This window comes from Drosophila obscura, unplaced genomic scaffold (assembly GCF_018151105.1).
Source record: "Drosophila obscura isolate BZ-5 IFL unplaced genomic scaffold, ASM1815110v1 contig_25, whole genome shotgun sequence".
Classification (NCBI taxonomy): Eukaryota; Metazoa; Arthropoda; class Insecta; order Diptera; family Drosophilidae; genus Drosophila; species Drosophila obscura.
The window spans coordinates 1,788,455-1,806,920 of NW_024542812.1; the positions used below are offsets into that span (position 1 = coordinate 1,788,455).

Sequence of the window (18,466 nt, forward strand, 5' to 3'; positions counted from 1 at the left end):
ACGCAGGACTGCCGTTGACCCCCATCGTTGCTGCTGCTGCTGCGGCTGCTGCTGCTGACCAACGGTCAGTGGCAGCTTATTAGTCGCGATTACGGCATGAGGGGATTACTTCCAGGCCAATGGATACGCAACAATACGACAGGGGTTTCGGTTTACTTAAAATTTGAGTTACATGTCGAAATGGGAGGCCCTGGATGATCGATTCTATTCCTTTTTGGCGTTCGGCGGAAGGTAGCCAAAGCGCAGACGCGCCTGCTCGTACAGCATGAAGGTGATTATCGTGTTGGGACTCACTCGCAACAGGGCCGGAATAAAGCCCTTGTAGAATGCCAACGGCGACTGCTTGAAGATGCTAAGGACCACCGCACCAAGGCCGGAGTACTCGCCCGGCTTGGCATTCATGTATCTGGTCTTGATCACGTCGATGGGCTGTGTCATGATGGTGCCAATGCAGCCGGCTATCGTGGAGGTGAGAAAGTGCAGGGGCAGACCCTCCTCTGTGCCGAAGGTGCCCTGGATTATCTGCTTCACCTGATCGTAGGTCGCGTTAGTGCCGATTGTCAGGACCACGGCTCGGGTCACAGCGGGCACGGCGCCCCGAAAGAGACTCTTGACGCCCTCCTCCTTCTGTATGCGGTACAGGCCATCGAAGACGTGCTTGTAGCTGGGGAAGTTTGGATACGTTTGGATACATTTAAATATCCCCAATCTCTCCACTACTCACTTTCGCCTCTTCTCCGGCGGCATCTTGCTGTCGTTCTGAAGCCTAACAGTGACCACATCTCCCGGGACACCCACAATTCCGCCCAATATCCCGGCAAAAATCGCAAGCTGCACCTTGGCAACGACATTGCTCGCGTCCACGAACTTCTTGCCGTACTCATAGAGGGCGAAGCGGGCCGTCGTGTAGGTTAGCTGTCGGAACCAGGAGGCAGAGATGCCGTTGTAGAAGCCCGTGAAGCCGCCCCGCTTGTAGATGTTCGATATGACCCGGCCAACCGACACCTGATCGCCCTGCGCCTGCGTCTGCAGCTGCACCTTAACCAGATCCAGCGGATGCGTGGTTGTCACTGCAATGGCGGAGCAGACTCCGCCCGACCACCATCGCGGCAGACGCTGCTTGTCGATATCTGACATGGATCGGTGGATTCTCAACTATTTATTGCGTTATGTGGCATCCGTCTACCGATTTCCACATAGTACAAAAATACTACAAATCTGGATTTTGGATTTTGGATTCCGTCTCTCTCCAGGCCGCCTCAGCTGGTGAGGGGAAATTTGTGTGCCCCGTAAACTTCAAGGATATACAGAACGGAATTAGATGGCATGAAATTGTACTCTTATATATTTTTAGAATCCTCTCGTTCCTTCTGCCAAAGGCGTTTCCACTGCTCCATTTTTCTTATTAAACAAATGCCTTTATTTACAATAGTTTCACAAAAGGTTCATAGATCTTAATTCTGGATGATAGATGGTTGCTTAGATTAGGTTGCTTAGGTGCCTCTGTTGCTGTATACGATCCCAACGAGATGATCTCACTGGGATCTCCGGGAGGAGGCCAAACTTACGACTATCACACTGGGGCCTGACTAGACTCTGTTTTGGGATTTCCATTTCCATTTGCTGATCCTGTTTCTGTTTCTGTTTCCTTTCTGTTCACCATTCCACTAGGACATTCAATAGGCCATCTCGGCTCCCCAGGGTCGGTAGGGCTTGGCGCCGTTGGGCGTGGCATATTGCAGGACGCTGGCGTTGTTGTAGTCCTGCCCCCCGCTCACCGGATACTGAGGAGCTGTGCTGTAGCTGAGACTCTCGCCGCTGGCTGGAGGTCGGTGGCTGTTGGTCAGATCGATGTAGGTGGGAATCTGTTGCTCCGGATGGACAACCGTGTGATCGTGTGTGTAGTGTTGCTGCTGCTGCTGCTGTTGCTGCTGTTGCTGGGGCGGCTGAGGCGTTGTCTGGGTCCGGACATGGGTGGCAGGTTGCTGTTGATGTTGCACCTGTTGTTGTTGCTGTTGCTGCTGCTGCTGCTGCTGCTGCTGTTGTTGTTGTTGCTGCTGTTGCTGGCTGCTGCTGTCGGAGTGCAGCTCATGTGGTGGCAGAGCCTCAATGACACCACCCGATCCACTCGTCCTGGACACGCTGGTCCGTCCACCATGTTGCTGCTGCTGCTGCTGCTGCTGTTGTTGCTGCTGCTGTGGTTGCTGCTGCGAGGGCGATGCACTCAACGTTGGGTAACTGTGCAGAGATGAGCTGGCGACATAGGCACCTCCAGGATTTCCAGCGGCGGCATATGTCTGGTAGGGAGTGGCCGCACAGCTGCCGGTCGGCTGGTAGCCAGCGGCACTTGCAGCAGAGGCGGACCAGCCACTGGGACTGGCACAGCTCTTGGCCGAGAGCTCCCGCTGCTGCACAAAGTACTGCAGGTGGGACATGAGGCGCAGGCGCAGCGGATCCTGGATGTCCATGCCCTCGATGGTCACCAAGTAGCGGGCCACCTCGGCGGCGCACTCCCGGAACCCGATGATGTGATAGTCCATGGCCACGCGCTGCGGGTCATAGCTGAGCGAGTCCAATGCTGCAACAAGAAGAGGAGGCGGAGGCGAAAGTCAATAAGCTGTCTAATCTATCGCCAGAGACCAGGGCAAACAATTAAAATAGTTGTTCCCACGCGACTGCCTAAACAACCACCCCCATGTCCTTGTTCGGGATGGGACAAGCCACAGTGGCAGGGACTGTGCAGGGCAGAGGCAGGGGGTGGCACTGCTAATGCCAATGTTTGGCCCAGGGGTGGAAGCGCCCTGTTCGCCCGCTTTTGGGTATAAAAAGCGAGTGGTAGGCGGGCAATGAGCAGCGTGGGAAGCCCCGAGATTCGAGATTCACTTGGGCGGTGCGGCTCACGGCTATTGTCTCTGCGTTTTTCCCATAATGCCCGCACCCTAATCCTCCCTCCTGTTTATGGGAACAACAGGTTGCCTTTGCTTACAGAGATTTCTAATAATTTGTGTAATATTTATCCCAGTTTAGTGTTTTAAATGCCTCCCAAAAGTGCTGAGATCCCTAGCGTACGCTGTGGGATGCAAAACTGCTTCCTCATATTTTAGTTGTAGTTTTTTTGGAACTATTCAATTCGATAGGAACTTGAAACTGCTGCCCAGAACTCTGTATGCGAAATTGTAAGGCTTTTTCTTTCTCTATTTTTTTTGGCTTTGCGTACAAATTTCTAAATAATAACAAAAGGATTCAAATAAAATTCCATATTAGCTTTACCCTCTAAATCTAAGCATACGTGAAGATAACCCTTTCTTGATCTCTAAAGACGTTGTATCTTGAAAATTGGCTAATCGACTAAAGGGATTCATTAATCATGAATATCGAGTTATATCGAACCTTCGCAAACTGAAATTGTAATCCATTTTTGATGAGGAATTTCGTATAATTTTCCTTCCCAAAATCTCTTTTTGTGCCCCCAAAAATTCTGTAATAAAAGAAATTGAAACTTACTTTTCGACTGCAAATTCTTGAGATGCTCCACCGTGAGCTGGAGGATTTCGGCCTTCTCCAGCTTGGCGGATCCCTGCTTCTCGTAGGCGGAGGGCACCAGACGCTTCAGTTCGGTGAGCGAGGAGTTGATGCGGTCACGCCGCTTCTTCTCGATGACTCCGCGACGCTTCTTGCGGCTCATGAGCTGGCAGCTACCCGGCTGACTGGGAGAGATTCTGCAAGCGGAAGAAATGAGCGAAATGTTAATAGGAAGAGCCCACTGAATATTTGTGTAGATTACGCATACGCACTGTTCTTTGGAGGACTCCTCCGAGTAGAGGTCGTCGCAGTCGCTCTCGGAGAGCGCCCGCTTCAGACTGTTGTGGCCGTGGCTGTGATGGCTCTGCGGCGGCTGCACCCAGTGGCTCTGGGGCGTGCTGGTGGCTATGGTGGCTGGCAAGGCCACAGCGGGACCTGCCGCATAGCCCCAATGGTGGAGTGGCGCATTCACGTGCATGTTGTGGTCCATCTTTGTCCTTTGTTGATCCTGCTGCACACTGCTGCTGGACACTTGACTGGGAGCACTGGGCGATTGTCTTATCACTTGAGATTCTCTCTACTGCGGCACTGGACTTGGACTTGGACTCGGAACCGAAGAGCAGAGCAGAGCAGAGCAGAGCGGAGCGGAGCTGGCTTGAGCACGTGACTTATCGTGTGCGCGAACGGCGTTCGACTGATTTTGCAGCACACGACTAACGGACGACCTGCCCGTCGTCGCTGCCGCCGCTCAACCCCTTTCTAACGCCGCCGGCAGCCGCCCAATAAGATGCAGCAGCAACCACCCCCTGGCAACGCGTGCCGCCGCTCTCCAGGACTCTCGACGTTCAGGCTGGGGGTAGGTAATAGTCCGCGATGATCGCTGCAAGGCCAGAGAGACCAACAAATGAACAAGGGCGAACTGCCAGCGAGACAGAGAGGGAGAGACAGAGAGAGAGAGAGAGAGAGACAAGACGAGACGGCCTTGGCGTGAGCAGCACGGACTTAGTGTGCGAGAGGAATGGAAGGATGGATGAATGAATGAATGCCGGCCAAAAGAGCAATCCCTGTGTATACGGACGGACGCAATCGCATCCGCCTGTCATCAATGTCGATGGCATCAGCATCAGCATCAGCATCGGTATCAGCACCAGCATCACGACATCGCCGTGGGCGTCTGTCTGTCCGTCCGTCCGTCGACTGACTTGTGTTGTGCTGCCACTTGCTCCGCTCCTGCCGCTGCTGGCCCATGGAATGGCTGGAACTGGAGCACGCGACCCGAACAGCGGCCGGTCGTGTGGCCATGGCCCTGGCGCCGTGCCCCAACAAGTGCAACGGCCGTCGTTGACCTTTATCTGCATACGAACGCACGTCCCGTGTCTGGCCCACATTTCTAGGTCAGTGTTGCCTCAAGGTTACGGGAGCCGCATCCCATCCGCCCTGCGTGGGCAGGTGCCCGGAGGCGGTGTGCTGACCTTCAGCCTCAGATGAAATCGATACACTTCCCTGTTAATTGTTAGGCACCCAAGGAAAGTAAAGCTCGAGCAACAGTGTTTTTGTGCTATGCAGCGACATAACAGGTTGGTTTTGGCATGCTTATAATATATAATAATATATAATTATAATAATATAATTAGCAATTAGCCCCCAAATTATATTTATTTAATTCAAGACCCGCAATTCTGTGACTATCGTAATTTTCACTCGGCATCTGCAGTGCCGATATCCAAAATACATAATTGATAATTATAATTATTTCTTTACTTCTTTGGTAGCATTAATTCCCAATAAAATTGGCTCATTAAATGAACTCCATTTCATATTCCACCAAGCAATCTTTAGAGGGAAAAATGATAAAAACATTATAAGGAGAGCTCAAACATATTAATATATGTATGTAGTAGCTATATCGTTACTCCTACAGTGATAACTTAGTATGTAGTATGTTTTCACACTAGCAGTTCAGCCAGCAATATTGACTCTTGTTTGTAGCTTTAGGATGGAATGACAGTAGCAGCGTAGTCCCTCTGACTTTCCTGTGTTATTCATACAAATCATTTGATATGAATTGAACTCACACTTGACTTTTTCGACTGTTCGACTGTTCGACTGTGTTATGAGTCTAGCTCATTCATGAAAATGTTGTCAAATGCTTTTTGTAGACAGTGTGCCATTTTGTTGGCTTCCCTTTACTAATTTGAAGTATATCACAATGCTAATAATATCCAGCTAAATATTCAGACTTGCGTATGAACAAACGGCTGTCACGAGTTCCAACTGCGGCAAGGATCCTGTGGATCTAAACGTATTCCAGCTCTCGGCATACCCTTGAAGAAATAATTTGTCTGGCAATGTAATCGGCATAGGAAACTCTTTAAAATTAAGAAATTAATGTAAACAGTCTGCCCACCGTCTCGGTTTCGATTGCATTCCTTTCCCTTCCCCACAGAGTCCTCGGCAGCAAGCAATTCCCCTTCCAAATCTGACCAATTCCGTTGCGATGCCCCAAAACTCTGCTCGTTTCCGTGGCGTATGCTTGATATTAATGCTTGAGCTCATATCAATTTCGAAATGAATTGAGAATGGAAAATAATAAAAAAGTGCTTTTAATTTGATTCGGCATGCTGTCGCTCAGGTTTCAAATGTAACAAAAAGTAAAGTGAAAAATGTTTAATGGCCAATGCCAGGGCCAGGGCCAGCGTGGGACAATCTCTAAGCGGCGGCAACTATGAAACTGTGAACTGTGAACTGAGAACGGAACCCACCCCTAATCAAGTGAATGGATAGCAGCAACAGCAACAGCAACAGCAAGTTGAACTTGCACCACCGACGGGCCCAAAATCGCAGCCGTGGCTCGTGGCTCGTGGCTCGTGGGAAAGCCAAAGGTCCGGGGATTCTCACGCATGTTCAGCACGTGCAGGTCGTGCGCCGTCCGCTTCATAGAGAGACAGACAGAGACAGACCGAGAGAGAGAGAGAGTGCACTGGGATACTCCCCCGGTACGAGAGACAAATTGTTTGAAGTGCATTCAAGGTATGGAGCCAAAGGAGCGTCGCAAACACTTTATTTTAATGGATTTGTAGCAACAACTTTCTATAATGAAAATTGCGGTCTATCATATACATACAACAATATACTCATACACATGTACATATCTACTACATATAGTAAGTACCTTCTCACATATCTGGTTACATATAATTTCATTCGGGCGGAGGTCAAAGTCAGAGGCCACCGAATACCGAATTTAGAAGCTCTTAAGGCAAAGATTACTGTGTGTTCCTGTGGTTTGTTGGGGCTTCTGCTGCTCGTCGACGAAGGGCCCCAGGCTAAGCGGCTCCGCCTCATCGATCCACGTCTCCAAAGTGCAGGAGCTCGACTGGTGGCTCGACCTCTGTGACTGCGACTGTGACTGGGATCGGGATCGGAAGTGGGAGGGACCGGTCGCCGCCCTGCGCCACCGACTATCAAAGTCATCCCAGTGGGTGGACAGCTGCCAACGATCCATGCTCTCATCGTCCATTGAGTTGCCATTGATGTCCCACTTGACGATGGGATAGTCGTCGTGCGGCGGCTCCATGATCACCACGTTGTGGTAGTTGCCCTCGAACTTCGATCCCAGACTGATGCTGCACGGATGGAATCTGGCTGCAGTCTGCATTGGTTGTGGCTTCTGTTTTGGTTGCAGCTGCTGTGACTGCTGTGACTGCTGTGACTGCTGTGACTGCTGCTTCTGTTGATCCTCCACCTGCAGATGCAGATCCAGGCTGGAGTTGGACGGAGTGTGGCGCAGATAGCGCACATTGGCCCTGTAGGGCACGCGCTCGAACTCAATGCCGGAGTCTGTTACGGGGGTGGACTCGAGCACTTCATAGTTGCTCGAACTAAGCAAGTACCTGCTCCTCAGGTCTAGCTTTGCCTCTGGATAGTGAAGCTGCGGCTGGGCTGCTTCTCCTTCTCCTCCTCTGCCGCCTCGCTGGCATACTCAAAGTGTTGGACGGTTTGTGGTTGCGTTTGGAGTTGCTGGTGGTGGTGTTGGTGTTGGTGTTGGTCTGGCTTGGGACTGCACTCAGTCAGCTGCAGCTCTTCGTAGATGGCCTCCGCCGTGTGGCAATTGCTGTTCACATCCTTCTGCAGATACGCCTCCCCATCGGGCTGCTCCATCTGCTCCTCCTCCTCGTCGCCATCCTCCTCGTCCAGGCGCTGCACAAAGAGTTGCCTTGAAGTTGATATCCTGCGCAGCAACTGTAAGGCAAATCGTTAAAAATAAATCGTTAAAAGTGAGCGGCCAACGCGTCGTATGAATAAGAAACTATATGCACGGGGGTTGCCCCCCGGCGGAGGTTCGTTGCTTCCTGTTCCGCCTGTTCGTTGAATGTTTATTTTAGTGCCTTCAGGGGCATCGATTTTTTATCGATTGCCCACTCCAGCACTCGGCCAGGCACCAATCAAGTCTTCACCGCACCGCACCGCCCACTCACCTTCAGACAGGACTTTTTGGTGCGCCTCAGCAAATGGGACATTCTGCTTGCCGTCTCTGACTCCGTCTGTGTTCCAAAAATAAGGCAGAACTGTGCAATTATCGCGGCTATTGTTGTGGCTTAAACGTTGACAGGAGCCTGCCTCATCGCGACGGCTGCGACGGCTGCTGCAGCACCTTGGCCTAACAAAACAAAACTGAAACTGAAACTGAAATGGGAACTGAACCCTCGCTGGCGGCGTCGGCGGTGGCGGTGGCGGCGACTTGCAGGTGGAGCTGGCAAGGACACCCTCCCTCGGTCGTGTGCCACATGACTCATGGCAGCCACTGCAAATGCCAGCTGAGAGACGACCCCCACGCGACGCGACGCGACGATGCGGTCGGCACAGGCGCAGTATAATCCGCAGAATATGGCCAGGCGAGCGCACAGATTGCGGAATCTCGAGTGGGGGGTCTGGGGCGGGAGCTGGGGCGCCTAATGCGGTAATAGCGGTGCTTAAACCGAACCCAGCCCCGTCAGCCCACAATTCTCCTACTCGTCCGAGTGCCCTCGAATGGCCGGTCAAGTGTTTGGGCCCCCCTAACCCACTAATTTCCTGGGCCAAAGGTAGGTCCTGCGGTCGGATTAGTGGCTTCGTGTTTCAGTATTGTGGGCGCCGAGAGTCTCAGAGGAAAGTTTATTAGGAAACTATTTCCGGAGAGAGCTTCCTGCAGCCTTTTGGGACATTTCAAAAAGGAAGGATATATACCTACATACACATATCATATTTTGGGTGTTTGGTGGCCGTTCTGTTTTCAATTCATTCACAATTTAATACTAAAACTCTGCTTCCTTGACAAGTTAATTTTCGTTGGGCTTATCAGCTTTTAAATACGCTGAAATCACATCACAGCTGCCTGAACCTTTGACCCTAGCCGAAATGATAATGAAATCAAGTGTAGACTATTAAATTCCGCATATAAAAGCCGCACAGACCAGCCGTTCAAGAGGTTAAATAAAGAATAGAGAAGCAACTGAAAAAAAGGATCCATTCACAGCAAGTGGAAATTCGGGGAGTCGAAATGGTTAATCAATTGCTATGGGAAACGAAACCCAAGGCACTGACGCTGGCCCCGAGCGTCAGTCCTAATTAATGACATTTGCATGTAAATTTCAAGCAAATTAAGCAAATGATTTAAATGCATTTTCGTGTAAATATCTAAACCAGTTTTTCCCTTCGAGTTCGCTTTTTATTTGGTTGTCGAAAATGGAAACACTTTCGTCCAGCACTTTACGCCGATTTGTCACATCACTCAAAGTGAGGGCTGCTGCCGCGGGGACACAGGAGCAGGATACACAGAACATTGCTGTGGTTTCGGGTTATTTTGAAATCGAATTGAAAACTGAAATGAAATCTATGAAATCTCGTATGTAGTGTGAATTGAATGATGACACTCGCAGCAAATTGCAATCAAATCGCAATGATTCGGCACTCGCCAGGACCCGACCGAACAGGACAGGACAGTCACAATCCCATCTTCGGGCTCTTGAGCGTGACAATAGCCCTTTTTGGTCATCGCTCAATATTTTTGGATTTTGATTTTTGACAGTTGTCATTCTCAGCTCTTGGCTTTCTTTTTTTTAAGAGACATTCTTTGGCTGCAGCCCGAAAGGGTGTTGGCCCATCAGAGGCGGAAGATATTGATGAGCTTGCCCAATTAACAATTGATTGATAGACCCATCTGCGGCAAAGGCGGTTGGATAGTGGAAAGTGCAGAGTACAGAACGAAGAGCGCGCCGCAATTGCCAATATCGATTACAAAAGTTGGATTTTAATTTTTAATTGCCGTTCGCTGTGCCCTCGGGGGGGTTGCGCTCGATTTGTCAGGAGAACAGACCGCAATCCTACCCTGCCCATCCGCCTCGCTCCCTCTCCTCTCCTCTCCTCCTGCCAGGACACGTACTCGACTATTTTTATGGTCATTGCCGTGGAATTTGTTAGGGGTGTGTGGAGGGGTTTGACACGGCACGGAAAGGACCGAAGAGAAGAGTGTCCGTGTCCTCGGGCAAGTGTCAATTATGCACGTCTTGATGATGGCATGGCCGCAATCGATGCTGAAAATTTACATTTTATTAGTTTTACATGCTCGGCCAGCGGTTCGAGGGCATTAAAATTATTTACGATGCCAAATATTGTTGGTTGTAAATTTCGCATTCTGGCAAATATCAGGGGCACAAGGCGCACGAGGCAGGAGGCACGAGGCAGGAAGGGATGTGGATGTGGATGTGGATGTGTGTTGCGTGGCATGGAATTGTAACGGACGACACAATCGCTTGACCTTTGCTGCTAATTAGAGCCTCATTGTTCGGTTCCCCCCGCAGCCAGCTCAGCTTAAATGGCTGGCAAGTCTGTTCGGATTTGGACCCTAATCGTTTGAGGTCCGATGATGCTGATAGTATTCTTATCACCTAAAAGTCGCAGCAGCTAAGTCAAAGCACTCTCTCGTTCTCAATCTCAGTCGCACTTGGAGTGGGCAGCCGTGCAGAGATGTCGAGCGGAGTCAAGCAAATCCAATACTACGAGCACAAGCTCAACATTCGCCGGGTCATCGAGGAGCAGTCGAATCTGCGGAACGTGGACGCTGCCCTCAATATCTGCGATCTGTCCAGTGTGGAGCGGAAGTATAATCTGTGGGTGAAGCATCTTCCCCGAATCACCCCCTACTATGCCGTCAAGTGCAATGATGATCCGATTATTGTCAAGGTGCTGGCGGAACTCGGCGCCGGCTTCGACTGTGCCTCCAAGAACGAACTCAAATTGGTGAGAGTGAGAAAAATCCACAAATATTACCTAACCTAACTCAAAGGGGGAATTTCCATTGTCCGTTCTTTGCAGGTTCTGGGATTGGATGTAGCGCCAGAGCGGATTATATTCGCCAATCCCTGCCGTCCGGTCAGCCACCTCGAGTACGCCCAACAGCATCGGGTGGCCAATGGCACGGTGGACAACGAGTTTGAGGTCTACAAGCTGCACAAACACTATCCCCAGTCCAAGTAAGTGATCTCTCCCTCGCTCTCCGACGCCACTCTTATCGGTTGATCTCTCTCGCAGCTTGATTGTGCGCTTCAAATCGGAGGCCAAGGAGGCACAGTGTCCGCTTGGCGACAAGTTCGGATGCGATGCGGACGCGGATGCCACGGCTTTGATGCTGTTGGCCAAGGCGCTCGAAATGAATGTGACTGGTACCAGTTTCCACGTGGGCTCCGGCTGCAGCGAGCTGGAGGCGTACGATCGGGCCATCAAGAAGGCCAAGAATATCTTCAAGTTCGGAGAGCTGCTCGGCTTTGATATGAATCTCCTGGACATAGGTGGCGGCTTTCCCGGCAGCGATGATGACAAGTTCCAGAAGGTTGGTTCAGCTTGACCCCCGGAACCACTGGATTAATGGGTTCTAATACGAGTACTTTGCAGATTGCGGATAGTGTCAACAGCTCAGTGCAGCGCCACTTCCCCGATGATCGCGTCCAGATTATTGCCGAGCCGGGACGCTTCTTTGTGGCGGCGGCCTACACGCTGGTCTGCAAGATCCATGCCAGACGTGAGGTGCGTAACGAAGCCGGAAAGCTGGACACTATCATGTACTATCTGAATGATGGCGTCTACGGCTCCTTCAACTGCATTCTCTACGATCATCAGGTGGTGACGGCAGAGCATTATTTGGTAGCTAACCGGCGGACTCCAGCCCATTCAATGCTCAACTTTGGCTTAATTTATTTGCAGGATGAAGCCGAGGCCTTGCCCGAATTCAAGTCCGTGATTTGGGGTCCCAGTTGTGATGCCTTGGACAAGGTAGGCGTTCCCTCCTCCCTCCTCCCTCCATTGATTGAGGCTACTAAAGCTGTCAATGTATCCATTCTTTTCAGATATCGGAGGATCTGCGGCTGCCCAACCTGAACCGAGGCGATCTGCTGGGCTTCTCCAATATGGGTGCCTACACGGTGCCCATTGCCAGTCCATTTAATGGCTTCGAGCTGCCACGAACCCTGTACTTCCGGGCCATGTGACTAAAAATGCTGACAGAAATAAAGGAAACGTTTGCCCCTTCTTTTGGTATTTGTAACCATCATGGATTCTTTATTATTTCGGCTGAGAAGACATAGCTCCTCCTATGAAAAGCATCTTTCGTGCCCCCATTTCCGGTGGGGTTCTAAAATATTTTGAAGAGAACAGCTGCTGCCAAAAATACTGACCCGATTTGGTGGTATAGCGCATTCTCTTGAAAATATTTCTTCAACCGTTTCGTCAGAGGCTGGTTCTCTGTGGGTAGCCAGTCGGGAGCACCACTTGGCCACCATCCACCAGAGAGTGGCTACTGACCGAAGCCACGGACTGGCCGATGTGGAGTGGGTCCGCTCCGACTGCTGGCAAACCCTTCAAATATCAGTGTCAATGGTAATGATAGTTAACTTCTAATGGAGATTACAACTTAGTTCGAATAGACAGAATTCATATGCATGTCTGTGTATGTGTATGTGTATATAAAAGTATATATGTGTATAAAAACATTTCAAAAATTCCACTTTTGCATACACTTTGCCACTGTTCTCTTGTTCTGTTGGGTTTCCTCTGCTCTGCGCTCTCTGCGCATAAATATCAACTTGTCACATGATTTTTAAAATGTAGGTAAATTCTATAAAATGCCTATATTTTAGGTGTGTGCGAGTCATCCTGTGCGCTGTGCACTTGGGGAGCTCTTGATATGTCACGATAATAACAATATAACGATATGTGTGTGTATGTATGGGGAGGGAATGGGCGAGGAAGGGAGTTTGGGAAGCTGGAAGTTGGGAAGTTGGAAGTTGGGTGAGTGTGTCGACTGCAGTTACAATTTGCAGTTACAATTTGCCCCATGTTTTCTGGCAAATAAAGAGTACAAACTACTTATTCCATAATCAGTTCTTGGTGATTGATGCAAATGATTTTGTTTTTGTTTTTTGTATCCATTCTTTTCGCCTGATCGCCTGATCGCCTGATCGCCTTGCCTTGTGTACATTTTCCTGCCCGGCGCCCAAAGTGGGTTGCATATACATATACATAAATCTATGTAATAATAAGATATACACGCATATATGTATGTGCATGTATGTAGATATTGATATAGATTTGACAATTTCGACTAGGTTAGATTGCTTGTTAGCTGCTTTGGGGGCGGGTGCAGGTGGAGGGCAGGACGGGAACAGGAAACAGGGAACAGGAAACGAAGAAAACTTGCTTATAATGATTGTATCTCACAACACCGACGACAAAACGACGATAAACTATGCATAATAAATATGTAATATAGATATGCACACATTGATAAGTATGTACACAACACGACACAACACACAATAACATGTACATGTACATGTACATAGTGCTCGTATGCTCAAATGATCAAATGCTCAAATGTAATCGTAACAATAGTGTCCTGTCCCTTCTTGGGCGTAACAATTTTCGCTTTCTTCGGCTTTAAAATTCTATTCTGATATGTTTTTAGTTCTGACTTAGGTCTAGGCTTTATCCGTATCGATATGATATGTAAGGAGATTCTATCATCTAACTCCCTTCTCTTCTTTTCTCTTCACTCCACTCCACTCCTCTCCACTCCTCTCCACTCCTCACGGGGTGTGCGAGCTGGGAAGGCGTCGCTGTCGAGCTACTGTGCATGTGTCTCGTGTCGTAGATGTTGCAACTGTGGACTGTGGTGTCTTGTCTGTCTGTTGGGTGCATCAATTCAACAGGGTGAAGGTGGGAGGAACTGACCAGACACGGACGTGTCGCTCTGGATTGGCTGTTCTTGGTGAGGTGATGTTTTGCTGCTGGTGTGGTGGGTGGTAGGCTGCTGGACGAGCGAACGCTACGGTACGGTACGGTTCGAAAAGCGTGCTTTTTGGGTCTAATAATTGGCAGAGTTGCATAATTCACGGATTCACTATAATCTATAAGAAAATATACAATACAACAACACAGAAATGGTTTGCAGGCATACAAAAGGTATGGTATCTATGGGTATTTTGTTTTGTGGGATTTTCTATGTTCAGAATCGAATTGAACTGAACTGAACTGTATTGAATGGGGAGCCCGCAAGTGAGGACTCCCCATCAACATCTATCACCTGTGCTTGAATCTGAATCTGGATATGAAACTGACCCAAATGGAAAAGTGGTCTCCGGACCTAACTAGACTAGGGACCGATACGCTTCAGATCGGATCGGATCGGAAGCGATTAAACGCTAATGAGAAACGCCACGCTACACATGGCAATTTGGGCCAGAATGTTCACTTGCAGTATCCGCATCAGACCGCCGCTCGTGGGTGAGGGACTCACATTGAGGCCGGCGCAGTGCATCTTTTCGGTGGGCATGGCCTGCACGAAGTACTCGCGATTGTCCAGCGACATGTGGCACAGCGGCTTCTTCTTCTGCGACATTTCGTCATCCTTGTTCTTCAGGTCCTCGAGCAGCTTGGGGAACCAGGTCAATTCGCAGGAGCAGTTCAGCGGATTATCTACAATCGTTTGAGATTAGTTTACTTCGCTGCGGTGGTGCGAGGCCCATGACTTGCCCGTAATATCGATGATGCGTAGGGTATCAATGACCGGTTCCATGATGTCCTGCGGAATGCGCTGCAGCTTGTTGTTCTGCAGATTGAGGGTCTCCAGCGAATTGAGGTTCTCGAACAGCAAACTCGGCAGCACCTTGATGCTGAAATTGGAATGCAGAACGTATCGGAATCGGATAAGTAAGAGTATTCCGGGGATGTCTTGTCACGCGGCAGCTTTACTCATTCTTCTGCAGATTGAGGAACGTGAGCGAGTCGCCAAATCCGGTGAAGGCGTCATCGGCCAGGACATTAATGTTGTTGTTGCGCAAATCCAAGTGGCGCAGACGGTGTAGTGGGCGCAGGGCCTCGCTGGGAATGGCATTGATCTGGTTGTCTCCCAGGCGCAGATACTGCAGGTTCTCTGAGAACCGAAACAAAAGGACGAAAGTTCGAAAATATAGAAGACTCCAGGGGTACTGGTGGTGGAGAACCTACCCTCCAAGCCCTTGAACGCATCCTTATCGATAACGCTGATCTTGTTGCCCTCCAATTCCAGAGAGTTGAGCTGGGTCAGGTGGATGAAGACATTTGCAGGCACGGTTGTGATCATGTTGTGGGCCAGAATCAAGGAGTCCAGGTTTACCAAGCCCTCAAAGTCACCTTCACTGATGATACGGATCTTGTTCTCCTGTATCTCTAGCTTCTTCAGCGTGTCCAATATAGACAGAGACTTTTGGGGGACTCTGCTCAAGTCATTACCACCCAGATTCAGACGCTTCAATTTTCTGCAAGACCCACAGACTTTAGATGAAGAGAAACACACAATCAGGGAAGGGATGGATAATCTTACCCTTCCAGTCCGCGAAACGCCTCGGGGTCTATCTGGGTGATCTTGTTCTCATAGAGCGTCAGAATCTCCAATGTGCCTAGTCCATCGAAGGCGTTGTTGTGGATCACGGTGATTTTGTTGTGGTTCAGGTTCAAGATCAACAGGTGGTACAGATTGTGCAGCGCCTGCGATGGCACGGTTTTCATTTGATTCAGCGACACGTCCAGCTGTGTGAGTCCAGTGCCTGTAATGGAGGGAGGGACGGGACGGGACGAGGGTACGGTGCTGTGGTTATAAAATGCAGGTGCGTAGCTTTTTGAAGCACTCACCCAACGAGCTGAGGGCATTCTCCTCGATGGCCGCTAGGCTGCTGTTGTGTATGGTCAGGTGGCGAATGTCCAGGGCCAGGAAAACGAATCCCTGCAGCTTGGGCAAGTTGTTGTGGCGTAGCTTTAGGTAGAAAATAATGGGACTTTTGCCCTTGAGTGTGCCCATCGATTTGGTGATGTGCGCCAGGTCCGTTGTCTCGCAGAGTATGTCCAGGCCGTTCTTCTTCACCGTGCAGATGCAGGGCGAAATGTCGCCCTGCTCCGGGCACACCTGCTGCTGAGGTGTGTTCTGGGACCCCGCCTGGCCCACGGCCACCACCGCCGCCAGCATCAGCAACAATGCTGCGTGGCTGGAGTGCAACTGTAGCTGCTTCAACTGGATCATGATGAACATCGACTGGTGGATCCCGTTGTCGACCTGGATGACGGTTTTTGTGCTTTCTCTTAGGAAAAAACCGTTCTCAAGGTGCCGTCTCTGAACTTTCCCGTAGATGCTGTGGATATTGTGGATGTTGTGGATGCTGTGGATGCTGTCTGTGCCTGCAGTAGGTGCTGATGATGATATTTACAGTGGCTATTGCTGTATTCCTGTCGAGAAGAATGGTCGATGGTGGAGAGTGGACAGTGGGGAGAGAGGAGAGCGGAGAATGTGGGTGAGTGCTTGTACGGGTACATTCATTGAAATCCGGCACGGCACCAAATGAAAGCGGCAGCAACAACAACAGCGAAACGCAAATTAAGCGCACAATGCGCGATTTTATTTAGGTTGTGGAATCGTGGATTCGTGGATTAAATATAAATTGCCCGCAATTGAGCCTTACGTATGTACGTACATACATATGTACATGTGTACGTACAGTGGGATCGCTCCTATTGTTGCCTGCGGTGCCTGGTTACGCTCGCTGTGGAAGTGGTGGCTCTCACCTAAATGGTTTGTCCGTCCGCTGACAAGTGCCAACTGAAACATGCTTCCAGTGCCGCCAAGATGCAACAAATTCGCTCACGCTAAGCTCTGGCTCAGCTCTTGGGGGAATCGCGTTGAAATGCCAACAGATTAGCTCTGCCTCTGGGTCTGTTGCCTCCTCTGCTTGCTGCCGCCGCGCATCAACTTAAGGAGGGGCTTGGGGCGTGTGCGTAATGGCTGGGTGCGAACTCGGTCAAATGTGTGTGTATAACGATGTAACGGAAAATCGATACTGCCGCAAAGAGGTTGTTGAATGGCACAAACCAAACCGTTTTGTTGTCTTCTCTTCCCTCCTCGACACACACCCGAACGCGAGAGCCACACACACGCACACACACACACACACACGACTGAAGAGGATAACGGAGGCACGAGTATTGGTATTTGTTTGTAATTGTTGCTTCTGACTAATTCAACAGTCCGTACATATAAATTATAGGGGATGCTATAACTGTTCCTTGAATGTCCTATGTCGTATCCTCCTCAACTTGCGTTACACGCAAACACCACACGGAGCAGGGATCGCCAGCAAAAGCCAGTGGGCTATCAGTGATGTGATTATTCAATCCATGTGCTGAGTGTGTTTTCACTTTAATTCCTGTTGCATTATCTTTGGAATGGAATGGGTTGAATTGTAAGAGCAGCAGCAGCAGCAGATTCGGAAAATAAATAGAAGTCTATTTTACTAGAATATGAAGCACGTTTGGTTGGCAGAACCGACGATTGCGGACTGAGGACTAAAACTGGGGGACCATTTACCGTTCAGGGGGTTGATTTCATTTCAGAGCTTCCCAAAGCTTATTTGGAGCTTCTCCACTCGCTAAATTTAAACAGTGCTTGTGCTTACATATTTAGTTCTTGGGATCCAAATTAAAACCTACCAAAGCCACAGCTTTTTTCAAGTCCATGAATAGCGTTATGTTGGTTGATAAGATTTAGAAATCGATCCATTTTTTGTCGGTAACATAAAAACACATCAGTTTGAGTTCAAAATCCAACTGATGTTTCCCTCTTCTTTTATTGCAGCCAAGTGTGTGAATAATGTGGCCGATAGATGGGTCTGCTGCTCAAGTTTTATTACAGTGCTGGAAAGTGAGCACTTTAGGTTTGCTTCCTCACAAAATAGACAGTGGCGCCACTAAAATGTTATGTTTGCAACGCCACTGGGCGGCAATAAATGGAACCTTACCTAGGCAGAGGTTTATCTTCTTCTTCTTCATTTTTGACGAGTTTTTTTGGCCTGTTATGTTAAGTTTTCGAACTTATGTTATGTTAAGTTTTCGAACTTATGTTATGTTAAGTTTTCGAACTTATGTTATGTTAAGTTTTCGAACTTATGTTATGTTACGTTTTCGAACTTATGTTATGGGCAAAAATCACAAAATATCATGGTATGGCAGCCCGCAGAAACTACGAATTGCACGAGTCTGGCAGCGCCACAAAACGACGACAAAGGACGAATTGGCGAAGAAGAGTGCGCGCGCGGATGTGTCACTGGCCGAGGAACCGGCCGGGGAACCTTGTGCCGCGAATCCTCGGGTATACGCTGGGCCGCAACGAATGGAGCGTCATCTTGTCATCGTCCTCGTCCAGGCCGTACTTGGAGAAGTGCTTCACACAAAACACCCAACTGCCGGTCTCTGGGCGATACTCGACGAAGCGCGTATCGTTTGCATAGCAGGCGCAACGCAGATGTCCCTCCCAATTCATTTCGATCAGACGCTGCGCATCCTTCACAACAGGCACAGACTGGGTCTGGGTCTGGGTCTTGTCCACGGG

At 49.6% G+C, this 18,466-nt stretch overlaps 5 protein-coding genes across 8 annotated transcripts; 1 reads left to right on the top strand and 4 right to left on the bottom strand.

Annotated features, from left to right (window-relative positions):
• Positions 1–135: 135 nt before the first annotated feature.
• On the bottom strand, positions 136–1,403 carry LOC111081092 (mitochondrial dicarboxylate carrier). The gene is made up of 2 exons (XM_022377029.2): positions 725–1,403; positions 136–664 (listed from the first exon to the last, which is right to left on the bottom strand). The coding sequence occupies exons 1-2, from the start codon at positions 1,135–1,137 to the stop codon at positions 205–207; spliced, it is 873 nt and encodes a 290-aa protein (XP_022232721.2). The 5' UTR covers positions 1,138–1,403; the 3' UTR covers positions 136–204.
• Positions 1,404–1,676: 273 nt separating this feature from the next.
• LOC111081091 (hairy/enhancer-of-split related with YRPW motif protein) lies at positions 1,677–4,042 on the bottom strand. The gene is made up of 3 exons (XM_022377028.2): positions 3,795–4,042; positions 3,505–3,719; positions 1,677–2,578 (listed from the first exon to the last, which is right to left on the bottom strand). Exons 1-3 carry the CDS (start codon positions 4,010–4,012, stop codon positions 1,677–1,679), a joined length of 1,335 nt encoding a protein of 444 aa, XP_022232720.2. The 5' UTR covers positions 4,013–4,042.
• A 2,505-nt stretch (positions 4,043–6,547) lies between these two features.
• Positions 6,548–8,162, bottom strand: LOC111081093. Its single transcript, XM_041594259.1, has 3 exons — positions 8,001–8,162; positions 7,584–7,764; positions 6,548–7,473 (listed from the first exon to the last, which is right to left on the bottom strand). Exons 1-3 carry the CDS (start codon positions 8,040–8,042, stop codon positions 6,767–6,769), a joined length of 930 nt encoding a protein of 309 aa, XP_041450193.1. The 5' UTR covers positions 8,043–8,162; the 3' UTR covers positions 6,548–6,766.
• Positions 8,163–10,489: 2,327 nt separating this feature from the next.
• Positions 10,490–12,100, top strand: LOC111081090 (ornithine decarboxylase 1). 2 transcript variants are annotated; one of them, XM_022377026.2, is made up of 6 exons: positions 10,491–10,800; positions 10,876–11,033; positions 11,092–11,389; positions 11,452–11,700; positions 11,761–11,829; positions 11,904–12,100. In XM_022377026.2, exons 1-6 carry the CDS (start codon positions 10,528–10,530, stop codon positions 12,042–12,044), a joined length of 1,188 nt encoding a protein of 395 aa, XP_022232718.2. In that variant the 5' UTR covers positions 10,491–10,527; the 3' UTR covers positions 12,045–12,100. The 2 variants fall into 2 exon arrangements, with proteins under 2 accessions (XP_041450192.1, XP_022232718.2); XM_041594258.1 differs by having other exon boundaries at positions 10,490–10,800; positions 11,452–11,829.
• On the bottom strand, positions 12,087–17,414 carry LOC111081088 (slit homolog 3 protein). 3 transcript variants are annotated; one of them, XR_002608582.2, is made up of 8 exons: positions 16,648–17,414; positions 15,724–16,311; positions 15,416–15,638; positions 15,061–15,350; positions 14,806–14,986; positions 14,587–14,726; positions 14,173–14,529; positions 12,087–13,961 (listed from the first exon to the last, which is right to left on the bottom strand). XR_002608582.2 is itself a non-coding variant. In XM_022377024.2 (8 exons), the coding sequence occupies exons 2-8, from the start codon at positions 16,115–16,117 to the stop codon at positions 13,944–13,946; spliced, it is 1,425 nt and encodes a 474-aa protein (XP_022232716.2). In that variant the 5' UTR covers positions 16,118–16,311; positions 16,648–17,414; the 3' UTR covers positions 12,087–13,943. The 3 variants fall into 3 exon arrangements, 2 of the variants coding, with proteins under 2 accessions (XP_022232716.2, XP_022232714.2); XM_022377024.2 differs by having other exon boundaries at positions 14,351–14,529; XM_022377022.2 differs by having other exon boundaries at positions 12,087–14,529.
• Positions 17,415–18,466: the final 1,052 nt, after the last annotated feature.